Consider the following 19,551-nt stretch of genomic DNA (forward strand, 5'->3'; position numbering starts at 1 on the left):
CTATTCTTTACCATCTTCACGCACAAGATATCTTGACATTTTTATAGCTTCTTCATCTGTTACACGAAATGCATCATCGAGGAGATGCCTGCCTTTATCGAAATTTTTTGTTAATCTGTTAATACCGATGCCTTCTACTACTGTATCAACTTGATGTCTTCTTCTTGTTCCTTCTTGCTCAGTAGGTGCATACATCACATTGTATTTTACTTTGTTATATAACCCTGACCCAGGCGGATCAGCCAAAAAGATTTTTAATTTCGAAATATGTTGTTTCAAATAGCAACTCACGCCTGACAAGGTACCACCTGTACCTGCTCCTAGCACAAGAGCATCTATATTGCCTCCTGTCTGACGATATATCTCAGGCCCTGTGCGCTGATAGTGTGCACTGAAATTGGCTTCATTTTCAAATTGGTCTGCAAAATATCCTTTGGCTTCTCCATGTGTAAAGTTTAAAGCACGATCTCTGGCTAGGTTGACGAACTGCTTTTTATCAATGATGCTAGCTGGTCTGACTTTTTCTACTGTAGCACCCAATTTCTCAAGTAGCTGATATTTTTCTTTGGCTTGGTCGTCTGGCATCACGATCCACGCCTTGTATCCCTTAGCTCGAGCAATCATAGCAATCGAGATACCAGTAGATCCAACCGTACCCTCAAAAACAGTGCTGCCTGTGTGGGGTACCAAGATGCCTTTTTCTTCAGCTGTTTTAATCATGTTAAGTGCAACTCTATCTTTCGAACTACCACCAGGATTAAGAAACTTTGATTTGTGTCAGAGCGAAAGTGGGCTTGTTTTCAATTCCTTTTCTGTTGCCTTACCTCTGCTTTTCCCTACATTGTTTGTTATTTCTCCTTATCGAAATAACATGCTCGTTGAACAAAACAAAACTTACCAGAATAGTACAACCAGTTGCTTCAGAAAGACTTCTTATTTTCATTAAAGGCGTGTTACCAATTAAACCATCCACACCTTCAACAATGTCTGTCGTGGGAACATCCTCCTCCTTCTCTTCTTTACTCAAATGAGAAATGAGACTAGTTGAAAGTATGGTTAATATTGAACCAGTGATTATGCCAACAATAAGTGTTTTGTTTAAGTTTGAATCTGACATGGTGAAAAGAAAAAAAAAGCGTGACTTGGAATTTATGCTTACAGCTTTATTGTGAAAACTCAGTTGTAGCACTCAGTAAAAGGAAACAAAGTAAAATGCTCAAACTTTCTGTTGTATGAAAGAAAAATCAAAATTTCAAACTCTAGATAAGAATTTCGCCAAAATATACAAAGTGCTTTCTGGGCAAATTCAATTTGCTACTAGTATATAATGAAGTCAAAACGTTCATCAAAAAATTCGGACCGGAATTGCTCGACTGTCCGGCGGCCTTTTTTAAAGACACAAACAAACTCACCAAGATAACGATAGAGAGGAAGGGACACAAAATCTGTCCCCTCTCTCTATCCAAAGGTATGCTATCCATCCATCCAAAAAGGCAAAAAGTAAATGCAATAATCTCACCAATCCTTTTTGTTTAGTACCAACATGGAAGCTGTCCAAACATTCGGCCGCAAGGTAAAAGACATTAGATGAACAACTAATATAAGGAGCGATATTAAATAATATACATTAGAAAACTGCCACCGCCGTTGCCCACTGTAAGCGTGGACGTGGTCTCATTCGTATCAATGGTTCTCCTCTTGAGCTCCTTGAACCCGAGATCTTAAAGTTCAAGGTTTACGAAGTCATCCTCCTCTTGGGTGAAGAACGTTTTGCTAATGTTGACATCCGTATCCGTACTCACGGTGGTGGTCACGTTTCTCAAGTTTATGCCATTCGTCAAGCTCTTGCCAAAGCTATTGTTGCTTTCTACCAAAAGTACGTTGATGAAGCTGCTAAGAAGGAAATCAAGGAAATCCTTATTCAATACGATCGTACTCTTCTTGTCGCCGATCCTCGTCGCTGTGAACCCAAGAAGGTAAAAAGGAGAAATGAGTACCAGGAAATTATATATTAACATAATTGATAGTTCGCTGGTCCCGGTGCCCGTGCCCGTTACCAAAAGTCCTACCGTTAAAGGGACAGTCATATTCATTTTACTTTGGGGAATGGATTACATACAGCTGTTATTCATCTTATTTCATTAGAGTTTCTCTATTGTTAAAAAATAAAGCATTATTCCGTGTGAAAGCAAAACAAAAACAGCGTGAAAAATATATTAGAGGTAGTTACATTAGCGTGCACGAGAAAAAAACAACATAGTTGATCTGGATTGTACTATGTTTGTCACAAAATTTGGCCAAAAAAAAAAATAGAATAAATAAGAGAAGCTGAAGGTCTTCACAAATCCTTAATTAAATATGAAGATAATGAAAAAGATGCTCAAAAAAATTAAAAAAGATGCAAGAGTTATACATTCTATCAAACTGTGCAGTTCATCAGCCTAATAGCCAAAATAATTTCTGTAAAGGACATAGCTGTCATCTTAGATATCAGCTTAAGTTCTATTCATCACCTGCAACAATAATGATTTGAAATGGGAAATATTCTTAGCTTACAATGTTCTAATAGAGATGTTTTCTGTAAAATATGTTGGATGAATTGGTGGGTTTCAGGGATAAATGATAGCTAATTCGTAAGTATGATACTTGGTGAAGACAACCTCTATTTGTCTTCATAACAAAAAAAAATAGAAAGATGTTGTGGAAGCAGACAAATTCGAAGTGGCTGTTGACCTAAAATACTAACAACATGTAGAATTAGTTGTTGATTAAGCTTAAAGAACAGAAATAGCTCTTCTTCTGCCTTATCAGAATAAATGAGTATTTCTGTCTTTTCTTCTTTACCCATAAGATAAATATGAAGACTAGGGTTTAATAGTGACTAACATCTCTTAGCCGAGCAACATAAAATGCAATAGTTTATTATGGATATGCAGGGAATGTACTTTGATTATCTCTCAAATGCTTTAAAACCAGCATAGTTGCACTTGTCCGTCACGTTATACCTTTATAATGGACAGAATTACATTGTTCTCAGGATACACTAGATATTTCAGTCAGTATAAGCTCTGTTTAGTCGTGTAAACGGAATATACCATATACATTGTACTCTATACTTTTACAATACCTCCACCCTCAATTTTTGCTTTTGTTATGCCAAAATTCGCTTTTGGTAAAATACAATTTTCCTGTCTTCGATTAGTTTTTTAATTCCACCATTTTTAAAACAATAAAATGAGCTCTAATTTCTTTTATAAAGATGGCAAAGGCAACATTGTTGGTGAAAACGGAAATGAGGCGATGGATTTCGAAGTAGAATTTGATCCCTACAATCTTGGAATCTTATTCACCCTAACGCAATACAGGTCTTCTCGAAATCGCTTTCTTGCTGAACCCACAGAGGAATTGGATGTACGCATGGAGGAGGCAGCAGAAGCGGTGACTAGTCGAAAATACAACGTTTATACAGATAAGCACAAAGCTGTGTTTTATTATTTTAATAGAGTAAAGTTGTGGAAGACCGTACCCTTTGTATTACAATGCAGTGCTGTCAAACAGGTAGCACAGTGCAGAACAAGCAAATATTACGATTCGAACAACAGTAGAACAGAATGATCACGACATTTTAAAGAAAAAAAGATCTGAGAATGTACGTTTGGTTGAAGAAACGCTCAGCAAAACAAAATCATCAGCCATCAACATTGTGCTATTTGCGAATTATATCGAAGCAAGAACACAATATGAAGATCTCTTATGCTTATATTACAGCAACGAAGTCGGAAGACCCAAGTATATACCGACGGGAAAAACGACCAATCGTGACATGTAATGGACTTCTTAAATGCAACAGCCACTCTTCTGCAAAATTCTATGATCAGGATCTGGCTGCTGTCTGCAACTTCAAGAAAATTCCACCTGAATTGAGAAGTACTAGTAGCTGCCCAGTTTGCCTTAGCCGCCCAACCAATTCTGAAACCAAATCAGGGTTCAAGAGAAGACAGAATAAAGCTACAAAGAAATTCAAGAAAACAAGTCATCCGCTTGAGTTATCGCTCAATCAATTCAATGCAGGTAAGATGTCAGGTATAGACAAGATAAGACAAAAATTAATACAGTATACGTGATGTTATTAGTACAAGCAATAATATATAAGCAGATGGGTAATTCGATTCTATGTGACGCACTTGGATATAAGACAAGGTAGTGCTAGAACAGTGAGAATTTGAACACAGTACTTTAAATCAGAGATAAGTAAAACAATAGATAATTCCAGGGATTAAGATTTATTGCAGCTTTATTCAATACGCTAATAACAATAAAGAAATATCAAATATATCAAAAATAAAGATGAGGTTTTATTCGCTATTAATTGATAATATACTAGACAGGGAACTCAATTCAATCAAAAGATCGATGGTTATTTATAATTAATCATATATAGTGAAATCTGTGTATCATTATATGAATCACAACTGGTTTCACTCTAGATATTTCTTAGATACATGTATTTACAGAAGAAAGGCTTGATTGGATATTCGAGAATTGACTGAATTAGTTCCGGATTCAATGAGATAGGGAGATACAAATACAGTGATAGAGGATTCAATGGTTAGTTATTGTAAGATAAACTGATTTGTGCAAATGTAGCAATAGATCAAGTGAAATATGTAATATGATTGTTTATTGCATCAGATGGCGTGGTTAATTTTATATGCTTCTGATTCATGACATAAGATATTCGACTTAAACAGCCACTTGCAGATCTTTTGACTCCTTATGTGATGAGCCTCAAAATTTTTATTGATTGTGCCAATCCAGTTTTACTAATCGTTTAATTTTTGGTTAAAACCTCTTGTAAGATTTGTTTAATAAAACCGTTTTAAAACAATGAACATTTAAGAGGCTTAAGCTTAAATGCATTGTAAGGTGACATATCGAATACCGTAACAGTTGTAATATTGGGCCATGGTTGAACTTAGTTTTTTTCCAGATTCTTAAGCAAAAACAATAATCTGCCCCTTGAATGTGCATGGATGCTGACAGATCAAGCGCTTATTTCTGAATCTATGAAACTGTATCGATTTGGCTAATCACGTCGATTATTACTTACTATCGAAAAAGGGAACTTCGTGATACACTAGTCATTGTGGATACAGTTGGTAAAGCCTAGATGAGCAGTTTCAAATCGTTGGCAAGTTCGTTGATTACATTATTCTCGATAAAAGATTTTGCTTAAGTGGATAATAAATGTCCCACTTCTTTAATATTGTCGTTAGAAATCTTTTCTCAAAATTTTAATACAAGCTGCTGTTGCAATGATTGAGTTACGTGAACTAGTCATTGCTTGATTTGACAGCCAGTTATGGATGGTGTTCACTTTGCGTTATCACAATCAATAATAAACATAATAAGATAAACATTTGAATATCGTCTTTCGATATTCGAGCCACTGAACGATGGCAGAACTTTTGTGTTTCATCTGTAGTGTTTTGAAATAGTTCGTCTTAATTTCAACTGAATTGAAGCGAATTTTAATAAATTATAATGAACTTTATTTTTTTTTTGTCATTTTTTTAATGTTTTTTTTTGGTGAACTGAATGATTTTACATACAGCTGTCGTCTTCTAGGTGGTGTGCCAGGAGAAGATTTTACTTGTAGCACTTTCAAGCATTTGGCAGCACTAGCACCCATTAATGCCTAATTTTAAAAAGAAATGGTTTAGTAAAAAAAAAAAAAAAAAAGCCATGATACATTTTGTATACGACAAAGAAACGGACATTACATTTAGTTTGACCATAGTGTCAAACACGTCATCAAGCCGGTTCAAATCTTTAGGGTTGTGAGGTATGAGGAAGGAGCCAATCTCAAACAACCGGTATATCTTCGTATATACCAAGTCCATCACAAACACACGACCGTTATGCCCTATTGAAGTTGTAATTAGTAATTGTTCTCTTAATATCTAAATAAAGGCACCATAGCCGTTGGGTGAGCGGTCTGGTAATTACTAAAAGAGAGTCTCTTACGCAGATTTTTTTCAACCTCTTAAAAATAACTTTCTCAGATATTTTACCATTCTCACAAGGCTTGTGAGCACTTAATTTTATTACCTCCCACTAAAATACCAAACACTGGAGTGTCCTCCGGAAAATCCTTGCTCAACATCAAGTCCACCTCGTCCTTCATCAAGTTGGCTAGTTTCGTAAAGTCCGGATGGTATATTTTATCTTCGCTTATCACTTTTGGGCTTTTTATTTCCATAAGCAAGATTTGTTGCCCATGTTCTTTATATACAACTTTAACACCCCCGTCTGGTACTCTTCCATGAGCTCCTCTTCTTTCCTTGCTTCCTTCCGAGTGTTCATCGTTGCTAAAAAAAGAAAGTATATCATTCAGAAAACACTGTTATACTTATCCTATTCGTAACAAGGGAAACCTTACCCAAACAACTTGAAATACTTTGTCTCTTTCAAAAAAGGAGACAACAAAGGAGTGATGAACTTCTTGGTAAACATATCCTTGTTATAACGAGGGGAGGGGGGTGCACTGTGTTCGGTCAAACTGAGAAAATAAGTTAATGGTTAACAATAATCTAACAATGTACAGTATCTTACAAGTTTAAAATAGATTGACACAACATTTCATTAAATCCTTCTTTGTCATACATCAGATTGTTCGCTAACTTCCTTGCTTTTTCAGAGTCATACTTGGCCAACCGCAATTGATTGTTGTAATTTAATAAATTTATGGTAGATTACCTTAGAGCAAACCCAACGGTCCCTATTAAATTAACTTTAATACCCCAGAATCAAAAAGTTGTCACCCAACGGACCCTATTAGCGGCCCTATTAAAGTTAATAGGAATTATCAGACCTATTGTGAGATTGAAGTTTGTGATGTTTTATACTATAAAGTAGGCTTGTTATAAAGGGTTTTTTACTTGAGACCAAGGTTTTGAATGGTGTTTGGTTCCCAAAATAGCAATAGATTGAGTATAAGTTCGCTTGTAATAAGTGACCACAAGATCTTGTTAAGTGGATCACATTGTTTTGAGTAAAGTAAAGTAAAATAAAAAGATAAAATAAAATGGATTACAATGAAATGTATATGCTTTCAGAGATTTCTTGTTCTTGATGTTAAGTAAAATAAAAGAAAAGCAAAGAAATTTACTTTGAGTGATATTTATTGTTTATGCGTATTTGTTTATATTTTTCTGGATTTGAACAAGTTCGATAAAAGTCAAATGTTGCCAAAGTTTGCTGCATTGCGTTACATCATTATCTTTCGTATAACGCTATATGTAAATCATCTTAATAATGGATCTTTAACTTTCTCGCTTATATGTCACCTCAGAATGCATTCAATTGAGTTATCTATACATTGAGAATGCAACAAGTCGATGGATGATTGCATTTTTAGTTTAAATAAAGCTGGATTTTACTACGATAAACATTGCAAAGCAACGTCAATCACATTGCTGAATTTTCTGTCATACAAAAATATTCATCAACGCAGTTGGCAGAGTAATCATGGATTTTGAAGTGCACAGAGTGATATCCGTATTCATAAGCTACCTGGTGGGTGGCAGTTACCATTTTCTGGTAAGGTAAAAATCTAGCTTTGCTAGTAGTCTTGTACTTATACTGAAGAAAGCGGTAATCCTTAAATTAAATGACTTTAATAATACTGATAAATACGCTTCAACACATTCTGAAACGGCAGCAAAAATTTTTTTTTTGTCATAGGTTGGTGATTACAAGAAGTCATCTGCAATGAGTGAAGATGATCCCCGATGCGATCTCGGTTGATAACTTTATGACCAGAAAGTGACCTGACATAGTAGGTTTCTTCGTCATATTCAAGATTAAAGCCTTTCAAAGCAAGAAGATACTAATTTGCTGAATCGTTCTGCTATAGCTGCATAAACATCGTCAGAGCTCATGTCAATTATAAAAAATATAATGTAGAAATTTTAACAGGGTCCTAGTTAATAGGGACCATAAAGTGACATCCTCACAAAAGGTATTAAATGTTTAGCTCCGACCAATTAAAGCTAATCTAATACCCCTCTACCGTTGAGTTTGTTCTAAACATTGTTCATTAAAAAAATAAATGGAAACACAAACTGATAGATTACACAAGAGAAAAGTTTATCCTTTACTGTGCTCACATTTTTGTTTTCAAAAATGAAAAAAAAGGCTTAAATTTTTCATGACTGAATTTCAAATGCCATATTTAATAATCTTTGCATCCCTCCACAAAACATTTCCTTCTTTTCTTTTTTTTTTAATTATGTTTATCTGTCAAACTAGAAATCTTCTGAAGAAAGCACTTTCTTCACAATTAAGAAATAAATCATATAATCTTCATCGATTGTATAATGTTTCATCAAGATCTGAGAGTAAACCTTTCCCAAATGTATTTTGGCAGCATAATTAAAGCTCGTTTTAGGTAAACATGGTGCTTTTACTGTGCATCCAGCTGGATTTTGGGCAGACAAAATACTTGAAAGAGAATCCAAGCGTCCTGTTATTGCTTCATCTGAGCCTCGTTTATTAATTGAAAAGACGGTAAATGTTTTGTAAGCTTTCAATTTATATATTGCTCATTAAGTTCAATAAAAAGATGAAAGATAGCTACATGGAAGATTATTTACCTTTTAAATCTGATCCCGTACTTTTGGATGAATACATTTTTTCGAATGGAAAAATTCGAACTGGAAAGCTTTTAGAAGGTAAAAAGCTAATATGGAATACGAATGGAAACCTCATATATTTTCAATAGATCTCGATGCACTTGCAGGTGCCATTGCTTATAAACATATTGATAATGGTGATCCTAAAGCTGCACCTCTTACTGTTGTTACAGCAAGCGTAGATAGATTTGATTTATTCTTACCTGAGGCAGGTATCATAAACTACAAATTAAGTGGGCATGTTACTTATGTTGGTTCAAGCTCTATGGAAGGTAATTAAGCTATTTAAATGAAATATTGTATCTTCTAACATCAGCCATTGTCAGTATTCATCAAAGCAGAAACATGTGGAGATGATCTTCCAGAACCTAATGAAAACCCAGACACTCTATGCGTTCTTGGAAAGAATACTGTTTTGGCCACTCGCTTTACAATGGTTGCCATTGATTCTGCCACACAAAAACCGGTCAAGGTTAATCCTCTCCGATTGACCTCTAAAGGTGAAGAACGCCTTTTTGAGATGGCTGAAGCAACCAAACTGAGAAAAAAGCGCGAAAAGGAGGCCTCTTTGACCCGCCAACCACCCACACCAGCGGAACGTTTAGAGATACACGATGTTTTTTTAGAATACTCAAGATACACGAGTGACACATCAGATGAAAGACAACCCTTACCCAAAGACAAGGTATGGATGAGCGACACAAAGATTGAAAGTAATTTTTTGATGCAACCTCAAGACAGAAACATCCACAACAATATCTTTGGCGGTTACCTGATGCGCCGTGCATATGAGTTAGCTTATGCTAATACAGCGCTTTTTATGAAATCATCGTCACCCGTTTTGCTGTCTATGGATGAGGTCGCTTTTAGAAAGCCTGTTCATGTGGGTACTCTTCTTAATTTGAAATCAAACATTGTGCTCTCTGAAGGGTTCCCTCATCGCACAGTGCAAGTGCGCGTTGTGGCTGAAGTTGTTGATATTGAAAAGGATACTAGAGAAGTGACAAATGTTTTTCATTTTACATTAGTTACAGGAAGTCCCGAGGTCAGACTTCGACGTATTTTGCCAAAAACTTATGCAGAGTCTATGTTATGGATTGATGCGAAACGTAGAAGACAGCAAGGCATTCATTCTCGACATGTATTATTAGAGTCAATTAAAGAAAATTGAACATAATTTATCTTTATATACATATTATATGGTTTCTTTATAAAAAGATGTATGCTTTGTTCTTTTTTGTCACTATCCATTTCAGAACATGTCTAATTAAGCAAGCAATCAGCATCTGCAAAGAATGAAATGAATGTGTGTACATGTAATAAATATGTTTTATTTAATATGGTCAACTAATGCTATAAGAATACTAATAATAATAACAAATGCTTTGTAATCCCTTTTCATCTAAACTAAAACACAGTGTTGATCTCATTCGTTTGTTATCTGTTGATCTACTTGCTTAATATGCTCTTCATCCGCATACCATAACTGATGCTCTTTTAAGAGATCTATTCGCTCTTTTCCGGTCTTGAAAAATATTATTTTATGTGTAAACAAATATTACTATTTTTTTTTTACCTTATGATTCACATGCACCATATAAGGATCTATTCCAATTTCCTTTGATAAATTCTTACTGAAATAGCTTTCTCCATCAGGGAAATGTAACGCGTCTAAAAGAAGAGTAAACCCACTTTTTAAATCCAAAGGAAACTGGTCCAATGTCTTACTGAATGCCTCTTGCAGCGTGAGATCTGGTCGATCCATCTGAGTCTGCAAAAGAAGAGCCATCAATCGTTTAACTGGATAAGAATCTCGCATCAAATAAATAAAACCACTACTGATCCTACTCTGGCTATCTTGGGCAACGATCAGCTGAGTATTCCAACGAATATGCATCAGTGTACTCAAATACTCTCTTGTACGAGGTTGAAGAACGAGTTGGTTGATGTCCAGCATCAAGGGGTTAATATCTAGATAGACTAATCGCTGCAAGATGCCTGCTACTGTTCCACTATTATTCCAGTCTTTGGATATAAGAACTGCCTGATCTTTATAACCAGCATATGTGAGATGCTGATAAAGCGCTGAGTCGGTACAGAGTATCAGAAAACGGTCTTCTTTGGCTGCCTTCATGAACGCTATCCAGTTATAAAGTTCGAAACGCATATCGTATGTTGCTACTGTTATCAGTAAATCATCGTTATCAAGTCTGTTTGCCTGTATTGTTTGAAGAACATCAGATGCAAGTTCTGGCATGGTGTCAGGTACTATGACCGGCTGATGTTCACCATGCTCAACAAGAGTCAAGTCATCCGCACAAGAGCAATTGCTGGAAACATCTGTTTTAACTGTGGTAGCATATATTGAGGTACCTTTTGGTTGTATATAGTATAGCACTGATAGTATTGAAAATGAGAAAATGATCAAACTGGTTGCTTTTAAGTAACTAGTCATGATGTGATTACATGAAAACAACTAAAAAAATTAAGAACGTATTGAATTCTCTACTAGTTATAATCTCCGCTATCATATTGAAAGGTTTATTTGATACAGGAAACTGATAGAATTTCGCGTTAAGAATAGTTAAAAAAAGACCGTGATTCTCCAAGATACAAAATTTAATATCTTTATTTATACAGTATGCCTATAAGGAAAAGAGTATCTAGATTACTAGTATATTGAGAATGTGCAGAAAACATACAAATACTTAAATCTCAAAAAATAGCAAAACGAATAGAGCCACTTTTAAATTTGATTGCATCTATAAATAAGGAGTGAAATGCTAAATGGTTATATCTAATCAAATGTACTGGTATTTTTTGTTTTTGCGATATATTTTTTGAAGATGTGGTTGAAGACTATTGTCATATTTGCTCATATCAGACACAGCATTTGATGAGTGGCCTGAAGAAGAAGGCGGTGGAGCCATTTCAAGCTTTTTGACAAAGTAGGCATCAATTGTAGAATCTCTAGAGGGCAACTTAATTTCTTTCATATGTCCATTTTGTTTCATGAATCTGTTGGGTAAATAAGTATATTTAGATATCCTAGAATCTTTTGACAGTGTTAATTCTTTGCTGCTCTCTACTGGCGTAGTACTGCCTGTATCTAAAAGATAAATAAGAACCAAGCTAGCCTTGTAAGGTAGTTTTAATGGTTTACTTATTTTTTGTGACATAGGACTAAAATAAGGCTGACCAGCGCCTTCGAGTTCCATTCTTTTTGGATTGAAGCGGTTTGATCTTTTTCTTCTAATAATAAAAGCACATATACACAGAGTAATAATGGAGATGATAACAACCCCAGCAATAGACCCACCAATGATAAAGCCCAAATCCTCTGTGCTTAATTTTCCTGGAGAGGAAGGCAGTGTGCTTGTTGAGGCTGTTGTATCAGTAGGCAAGTTTGTAACCTGAACTGTAGTAACTTTATATTAATGTTTGACTTATAATATTATAGCTTATGTAAACTAAAACCTGTACTAATCATTTTTTGTTCCGAAGTTGTCGAGGGATGTTTTGTTGCATACAGTTTACTAAAATCTATGCTCTGAAGGTTGGCAGATGCTGTTAGGGTTGGATACGAAGTATAGGCAGTAGATCCTATAATAACTATTACCAAGGTTATTTTTTTTTTATTTCATTATATAAATATAATTGTGATATTACTAGAAGCAGCTTGATTGTTTGATTTTCCAAATGTATAGGTTAATACACAGCTTTTTCTTTTCTTTTTTTTATTTAAACATATTACCTTGTATTGTTTTGATTATGGTATGAGGCAATAAAAATTTAAACATAAACGAAAGAGAAAGAAAGAAGACAAAGAGGTTAGTAATATCAACTTGATTTATTGTGCTACTTTAGGTTCTGTCATTTTCTTATAAATTTAAATAAATTACAGTAGGTAAAACATGTGTGCACATATCGAAGAAGTAATTAAGTATCTTTCAAAAAGTACGGCTTGGCATTTCCTCTTCTATGTCTTTTAATTTTCTTTGTAGAAAGTCAAGTTGATCGTTTTAGGATCTAGAATGGCCTTACTTCGCACTAAATATTTTTTATGAGCCACGGTTTCTTTATTTCTCTCCGGTATTAACCAGTCACTGGTATGTGCTTTAACATATACTCTTTTAAATAGATAAATTAGATATTTATACAATATTAACTCTGCTTTCCGCTATTAATACAACAAAACTTTTAATTATATTTTTTTTTAGTAAGAATATTATAAAATCAAAGCAATTTGGATACAATGTTAATAAACGAATAGTTATATTATTACTTTTAATTGTTGAGAAGGTAATAAACTATTTTGCTTGGCCTTCTTGTTTATAAGTTAAATAGTGCAATCTTTTTAAGGTACAAGGATGTTATTAAAAGTCCAATAAACAAGGACATGTCTTGATGCCTTTATTGTATATAATAATGCTCATTTATTTGTTTAAAAGTTATTTTTGGAGCAAGAATAACTTGATTGTTTACTTTTCTTTTTGTTCATGTTTTATACAAAAAGCATATTGTACGCGATATAAATGCAGTAGCCAAAAAAAGTTTGACCAGAACAGTAGAACAGGTCATTGTGTTTCCATTGTCTGGTAGCGACAAACAGTCGAAATTATGCAATTATAAGCATAAATAGAGGGATGCTGATGAGAATACTATGAGAATAAAGAACTATCGCTAAAATAGCAAATAAAATCGATCTCAAATACATGAATATGATGATTAATAACAAAAAGAGATACATTATAAAGTAAATTATCTCGTCTACCTCAAAAAGTGAGTTGTTTTATCCAAAGTTATATAAATACTATTGTAATATATCTCTTTCCTATAATGTATTACTTTTGTTCAACTTAAAAGTAATGTAATAGCACGTGATATTTATTATTTTTGCTAATAAATAAATAAAAGTTCACAAAAGCAGTTATTTGAACTTAAGCATTAGTTGACTGTTGTCCGTTGAACAGGAGTTTGTTGACTGTATTGCCATTGATATAAGAAATAGATCCAGACGTTGCCAAGCTTGACATCTGCTTATAAATGGCAGAGGGAGAAGAACCAGCGGATTGAGCAACCAAAAGAGCAGCAACACCAGCAGCATGAGGGGAGGCCATAGATGTACCGGACATAGATGTTGTGGATGTTTTAGAATCTATATAGGAGCTAAGAATGTTGTCACCAGGAGCAAGGATCTGAACACAGCTTCCGTAACTGCTGAAGGAAGCCATTCTATCATTCTTGTCCGTAGCAGCAACAGTAAAGACGTTCTTATTATTAGCAGGTGATACATTACAAGCATCAACGTTACCCCAGTTACCAGCTGCAACAAATACAGGAATACCAGAGGCAACAACTGCATCAATAGCTTCGTCGAGGGCAGAAAGAGTCGAAGAGGGAATACCGGCAGTCTTCATACCTAGAGACATGTTGACGACAGAACGACCTTTTTTGGAATTGCTTACAACCCATTGGAGACCAGACAGGATGCTTGAGATTGCACCATAGCCAGTGTCATCAAGAACTTGGACAGCAACAAGGTTAGCCTTTTTGGCCACACCGTAAGTAGTGCCACCAATAATACCGCCAACATGTGTACCATGGCCAGTACCATAACGAGAGATACCAGTATAAGCGGACCAACCCCATTGAGCACGGCCATTAAAATCAGTATGATCAACACGCATACCATCATCAACAACGTAAACATAGGCACCAGATCTAATAAAAAGCTTAGTTGGATCAGTCAAAAAATGGACCTTTTATATCTTACCCTGCATTAGAATCATAAATGTATGGTTGAGCCAAATTACGTTTGCGCCCAGAAATACGGACCAAATTCCATTGAGCATTCGTTTGTTTTGTGTAGCTAGTTGCAGCTCTCTCGAATAAGGTCTTGTTGCTAGATTCGACATGCTCGCTGTCAAGATTATCAAGATCAAAATCGTTAGGGTCAAAATTTCCATTACGCTCAGCGCGCTTTTCAGATCTTGATCGAGCATAGAATCTCTTTCTATTCTTGAGAGTAGGTAAATCAAAGTGAATGTCTTGATCAGGAATAATTCTCAAGATGTTCTTGCTGAATTCCTTAGCAATGTCTTGTATAATACTGATGTTCTCAAACTTAACAGTAAGACCCTTGAATGAATTGCCAATGCTGTATGTATCATAAATGTGAACCTGGTCCTCTTCGGTATCACGTCGAAGGATCTTATTTTTCTTGACAGCCAAATTTTTGCGACCCATAGATTGACCGACAATATCAGTTGCGCCATTAAGAAAATCAGGAACAACTAAAAAGAAAATATCAATAAAAACCAGTAAAGAGTTTTTTCAATATACATACATTTTTTGATGTTAGTCTCAGGGCGAAGATGAATAATATAATTGCCATTGCCTTTGACAGCACTAAAGTCTTCAAGGATGTTGTCAGTGAGACCAGCAGCAGTAACAACACTAATACAAGAGACTGCAAAGAATATAAATGTCTTGGGAAGCATTTTTTAAAAAGGAAAGGGTGTTGTATACAAGAGGATAGTCGTTTCAGATAAAAAGGAAAGGGTAAGCAACCGATTTGATTACTTGATATTGTTATTTGAAGATGAAGGTAATAACTCGCTTCTTTTATATACCTTTTGCACTTACCACTCATTCTTTTTGTACTATATTATTTAATGGATCATTAAAATTGTTTTATTAGTTTTTACTTTCTTCAAATGGCATTTAGTATATCAAAAGAGATATTATGGACTAATATAGCTTCTTAATCTTTTCTAATTTTCTTTCATTTCCTTGTTTTCCAGGCAATTTAATACACTGTGCAACGCCTGTGAGATTTTTTGTCAATTGTTTCTCAAGCTGATCGTTGGCTATTGGAAATGGATCAAAAATTGATATCGTAGTTACACTAACTAATCATATGAAAAACAGCCACTAAAGTGTCTCCATTATGATTATTCTTTTATTTCATATATTTTATAGACAGTTTGTAATGGGGAAAAAAATATTGTTATTTCTATTGATAGCTAATTTATTTTCAATTATAAGAAAAGTATTGATTCATGTTAAGATAAAAATGGTTTAAGCATATTGAGCTTGATCTACAAAAATGCAAGATAGTGAAAAAATTCGGAGTAGCGTTACATTCAAAAATCTCGGACTGCATCTTAGTTACACTTTCATGCACTGAATAAAAGAGTTTCTATTATCGCATACGGACAAATATGAGTGAAGCACAAAGCTGCTTCACTTTATTAACTAAATGCAAAATGTTTGTGGTCCAATTATGGTTGTACATTGGACATGTTAAAGAATCAAATTCTGTGCTGCCAGTTGTATTTAATTTATTAATATTAGATTTTCGGACTTTTTTGTAAATGGTGTTTTCATTAAAGTGCCGCACAGAGACGTACACCCTTGACTAACAATTTATAAGAAAAAAAAACGGAAAAGAAAACACATTTAACTTTAAATGAGACTAGATGCTCTGATGTGGAGTGATTGTAGGGCTACTATTGTTTCTTGGATAATTTTGTGCATAAGTCGAGTAGTACTTGCAAGAATTTGTTGCCAATATGGTTGACCACTAAAGACAAACTTCTAATGAAAATTTCAAAGGGGCAGATTATACAGACGACTATATCGAGAAACCTGAGCGAGAGCAAAGAGATAATCGAGGGATAAGACAAGATAGGACTAGCAATGGTAGCAAAATGAAGCGTTGAGGGATCAATCAAATTCTATTGGCGATTGTTTGCCGTACTTCTTTGCGGAGAGGACAAGACTAGATGAAACGTCTTTCTGTATTAGTAGGCCTACAATAAATACAAGATGGATAAAAAATTCAGGGCATAATGCTAGTGCTATTGAAGATCCTTTGTCGTTTTTTTAAAACTCCTACCAACAGAAACTTTCTCGTTCAAGTCGTGCAGTTGTCCCTTCGGTCCTTCGTTGGCAAATCATATGTTCAATCTTATTTGAACTGGATTATCTTTACCCTTATATAGATACTCGTATCAGATCTTCACATGGCCATCTCCTTCTAAATTGGCTCTCAAAGCATTCAGGGAGTTACCACGTTCCAAATATGCTTCATTGACCTTTTTTACCCTTGATCCCGAAGGGTTTTTTTAGCCTCACTTTACTTTACTTCATATTGAACTAGTCCGGGCGAATAGACGTGATAAACACCCCACACTCAAATGGATTTTATAAATAAATAATCTTTAAAATTTAAATAAATTGGCTTTATGCGAGGTAGGCTATCTTTTAGTTAAAGGGTTTAATACTGGGATTAGTAAAGAGAAATCGCCTTGTTAAGCTGCTAACTAAAGCAAAAAAAGAAGATAAAAATCGAAAAAGTAAAGTTGTTCTTGTTTTTATTATTCTTTGCATCAAAACTTAAAGACATGACACAGATAAAATAAGATAACGAAATATGGACTAACCTTTATTAAAATATTAAGTTATGCTCATATTATATGGGAATGTAAATAGTTCTACTATAGTATGTTGAGGTAATATAAGATACTATCAGGTACAAATAGAATTGGTTCATTCATTTTAATAGAACTTAGACAATCAAGCGTCTTGCTGAATAATATAATAAGGTTATAACTAAAGATAATATAATTACAGAAATATACTTGTGATTATACAATTAGTCTTATGGTATGATGTGATGACAAGATCAATTAAACCAAGAATTCTTATGCTACTTGAATGTTAATAATACTACTTGAAGGCGTAGCATTTATTCAAACTTGTAAAATTGTTTATGAGTATGATATGATAGCTATTATTATGGCTTAGATACATCATTTATCATTATAGTGGGCCAGACTAGACTGGTCTCACCATTATTGTTATAGGTAGACATAATAAATAACAAATTATGCTATAAGCCATACATCTCCAACGCCAGCATAGTTAAAGCATAAAAGATCTTGTGATGGATTATATTATAAAGTAATTAGTGTCTTGCATATATAATACTAATTTGCTACAGTAATAAGTCTTTTCAAGATCTCTTCTATGATGCACTATATTAAGTTGCATTGAGACTATGTATATCAAAATAGAATAGCGTTTTTCTTGCATAGTAACCTTATCAATTTAAACGAATGAATAAAAAATAATCTTGTCAATAACCCGATTAATGTCTTGATGGTTGCTGTTGTCTCTATCATTAGGCTTCAGTCTTTCTATACCTATTCAGTAACCGACTTTAATCAAATTCAATACTCATTCAGGAACAAAATACAAATGTCGTCGTAAACAATGGTTCTCTTCTAAATTTTTGATTGTAGCATCTGTTTAAAGGGATTGCTCTTGGTGTTCTTGGTTGGATGATATTAATGATATGTCTTTTCCTAGATCTAATAGAGTAATTGATAAAGTGGGATTAAAGTATATAGAAAAAACATTCTTTAAGGAAACTAAAATAGTTTAGACAATATAAGGATGCAAATTCCCATGGCCTTAGATGCCTTTCTTTTTATATTATCAATCTATATAAAATAAGAGCGTTTACTTATGAATATAAACAAAAAAAAAGTATTGAATGAAGTTTTGCAAAAAAAAAAAAAAAAAAAAAAAAAAAAAAATTTCAGTCGTAGACATGGAAGTCAATAGTGAAGCATTTCTCCTAAAATATATCACCAATGATGATAAGTATATAGAATTAAAGATACCAAAAAAATCATAAACAATACAAATAATTACCAAAAAAAAAAAAGCTTGTATATAACAAAGAATTAACTACATAAAATGGCTGATGGTCATATTTCTGATAAACCGACGAAAAAAGAGAGCAGTTATTTGAATTAATGTAAGAACTGAGCGTTCTTCTATTACAAGCTGTAAGTATTTGGATAAACTTGAGAGAATAGCTATCAATTGGTATGGCAGAGGCTAGAAACACTGATAAGATGTAGTTCAAAGGAAGTAGTCGACGAAGCTAGTACGAAGACCAGCTATTTTGCATAAAGGGCATTGGCTGTTTTTAATAGATTCGATAGACAAATGATCATCCTTAGATTTGGACCAGATAATGAAGAACTTGACAGGTCAGTTTGATTGAGTATCTCAAAGAGTACGGTATATAGTTTTGTGACAAAGAAGTGCAAATTAATTTTAAAAAGACCTATTTTCATTCTATGAAAAGAAATGGTCCTGAAAATATAGATGACAAACCCAATTGAGCAGTTAGATAAAAAAAAAGCAACAAAAGCATGAACTATGTGAGCAATTATGTTTTTAGAAATGAAACAGTTTTCATATTGACATGGAACAAACTGTAGCCTAGGTAAAGAAAGAAACTTGTGCTGAAGCTCTTGAGACTACTGCAAGAGTAATAATTAGAACCATTCTTGGGGTGAGTACTCCTCAAGTTGCTGTTAACTTGTGGGAAAGTTAAGAAGTCAAGGGCTTTGGATCCAATAAACAAAAAAGAATTTAGAAGTAGAGAATATGTGACTCAGGCTCCTGATAGAAGCGGTACTATAACAGGCTATTGCTCTAATTTTGCTTCTTATACTATTGCTGTTCTATACATGCTACTATGTAGTAATAGATAATACACTTATCCACGAGAATATTATGAGATAGAGATCAATAACCATGGATATGCTTGTGCATATCTCCATCCAAACATACTAGAGTTAATCCCAATATAGAAGGCTTGGTCTGCATGCAAGATTAAGTTTTAAAGATACGTGCCTTATGTAATTTTTTTTTAAAAACAACTCTCAAAATTTCTGCAGGTATTCTCTTTCCAGATTTGATGATTATCTGAATAAAAACCCTCGTAATAGAAAACAAATTTTAATTAGCTGCTTCATCACTTAAGAAA

The 19,551-nt window shown here is 34.1% G+C and overlaps 8 protein-coding genes across 8 annotated transcripts; 4 read left to right on the forward strand and 4 right to left on the reverse strand.

Annotated features, from left to right (window-relative positions):
- Positions 1–1,117, reverse strand: RO3G_02873 (uncharacterized protein; the record flags this gene model as incomplete). Its single annotated transcript, XM_067657464.1, has 2 exons — positions 1–765; positions 899–1,117. The coding sequence occupies 2 exons, from the start codon at positions 1,115–1,117 to the stop codon at positions 1–3; spliced, it is 984 nt and encodes a 327-aa protein (XP_067513565.1).
- A 426-nt stretch (positions 1,118–1,543) lies between these two features.
- Positions 1,544–2,075, forward strand: RO3G_02874 (40S ribosomal protein S16; the record flags this gene model as incomplete). The annotated part of the gene is made up of 3 exons (XM_067657465.1): positions 1,544–1,573; positions 1,632–1,976; positions 2,028–2,075. The coding sequence occupies 3 exons, from the start codon at positions 1,544–1,546 to the stop codon at positions 2,073–2,075; spliced, it is 423 nt and encodes a 140-aa protein (XP_067513566.1).
- Positions 2,076–3,234: 1,159 nt separating this feature from the next.
- Positions 3,235–4,164, forward strand: RO3G_02875 (uncharacterized protein; the record flags this gene model as incomplete). Its single annotated transcript, XM_067657466.1, has 4 exons — positions 3,235–3,504; positions 3,632–3,789; positions 3,851–4,071; positions 4,157–4,164. 4 exons carry the CDS (start codon positions 3,235–3,237, stop codon positions 4,162–4,164), a joined length of 657 nt encoding a protein of 218 aa, XP_067513567.1.
- A 1,311-nt stretch (positions 4,165–5,475) lies between these two features.
- RO3G_02876 (uncharacterized protein) lies at positions 5,476–6,516 on the reverse strand (the record flags this gene model as incomplete). Its single annotated transcript, XM_067657467.1, has 5 exons — positions 5,476–5,479; positions 5,613–5,698; positions 5,895–5,926; positions 6,112–6,371; positions 6,443–6,516. The coding sequence occupies 5 exons, from the start codon at positions 6,514–6,516 to the stop codon at positions 5,476–5,478; spliced, it is 456 nt and encodes a 151-aa protein (XP_067513568.1).
- A 1,777-nt stretch (positions 6,517–8,293) lies between these two features.
- Positions 8,294–9,867, forward strand: RO3G_02877 (uncharacterized protein; the record flags this gene model as incomplete). Its single annotated transcript, XM_067657468.1, has 5 exons — positions 8,294–8,402; positions 8,453–8,571; positions 8,615–8,735; positions 8,786–8,968; positions 9,023–9,867. The coding sequence occupies 5 exons, from the start codon at positions 8,294–8,296 to the stop codon at positions 9,865–9,867; spliced, it is 1,377 nt and encodes a 458-aa protein (XP_067513569.1).
- A 255-nt stretch (positions 9,868–10,122) lies between these two features.
- On the reverse strand, positions 10,123–11,151 carry RO3G_02878 (uncharacterized protein; the record flags this gene model as incomplete). Its single annotated transcript, XM_067657469.1, has 2 exons — positions 10,123–10,221; positions 10,273–11,151. 2 exons carry the CDS (start codon positions 11,149–11,151, stop codon positions 10,123–10,125), a joined length of 978 nt encoding a protein of 325 aa, XP_067513570.1.
- A 541-nt stretch (positions 11,152–11,692) lies between these two features.
- Positions 11,693–12,165, forward strand: RO3G_02879 (uncharacterized protein; the record flags this gene model as incomplete). Its single annotated transcript, XM_067657470.1, has 3 exons — positions 11,693–11,721; positions 11,975–12,092; positions 12,157–12,165. 3 exons carry the CDS (start codon positions 11,693–11,695, stop codon positions 12,163–12,165), a joined length of 156 nt encoding a protein of 51 aa, XP_067513571.1.
- Positions 12,166–13,636: 1,471 nt separating this feature from the next.
- On the reverse strand, positions 13,637–15,351 carry RO3G_02880 (uncharacterized protein; the record flags this gene model as incomplete). Its single annotated transcript, XM_067657471.1, has 4 exons — positions 13,637–14,420; positions 14,473–14,992; positions 15,046–15,168; positions 15,345–15,351. 4 exons carry the CDS (start codon positions 15,349–15,351, stop codon positions 13,637–13,639), a joined length of 1,434 nt encoding a protein of 477 aa, XP_067513572.1.
- Between the last annotated feature and the right edge of the window lie 4,200 nt (positions 15,352–19,551).

Source organism: Rhizopus delemar, genomic scaffold, assembly GCF_000149305.1.
Source record: "Rhizopus delemar RA 99-880 supercont3.2 genomic scaffold, whole genome shotgun sequence".
In the NCBI taxonomy this organism is placed as follows: domain Eukaryota; kingdom Fungi; phylum Mucoromycota; class Mucoromycetes; order Mucorales; family Rhizopodaceae; genus Rhizopus; species Rhizopus delemar.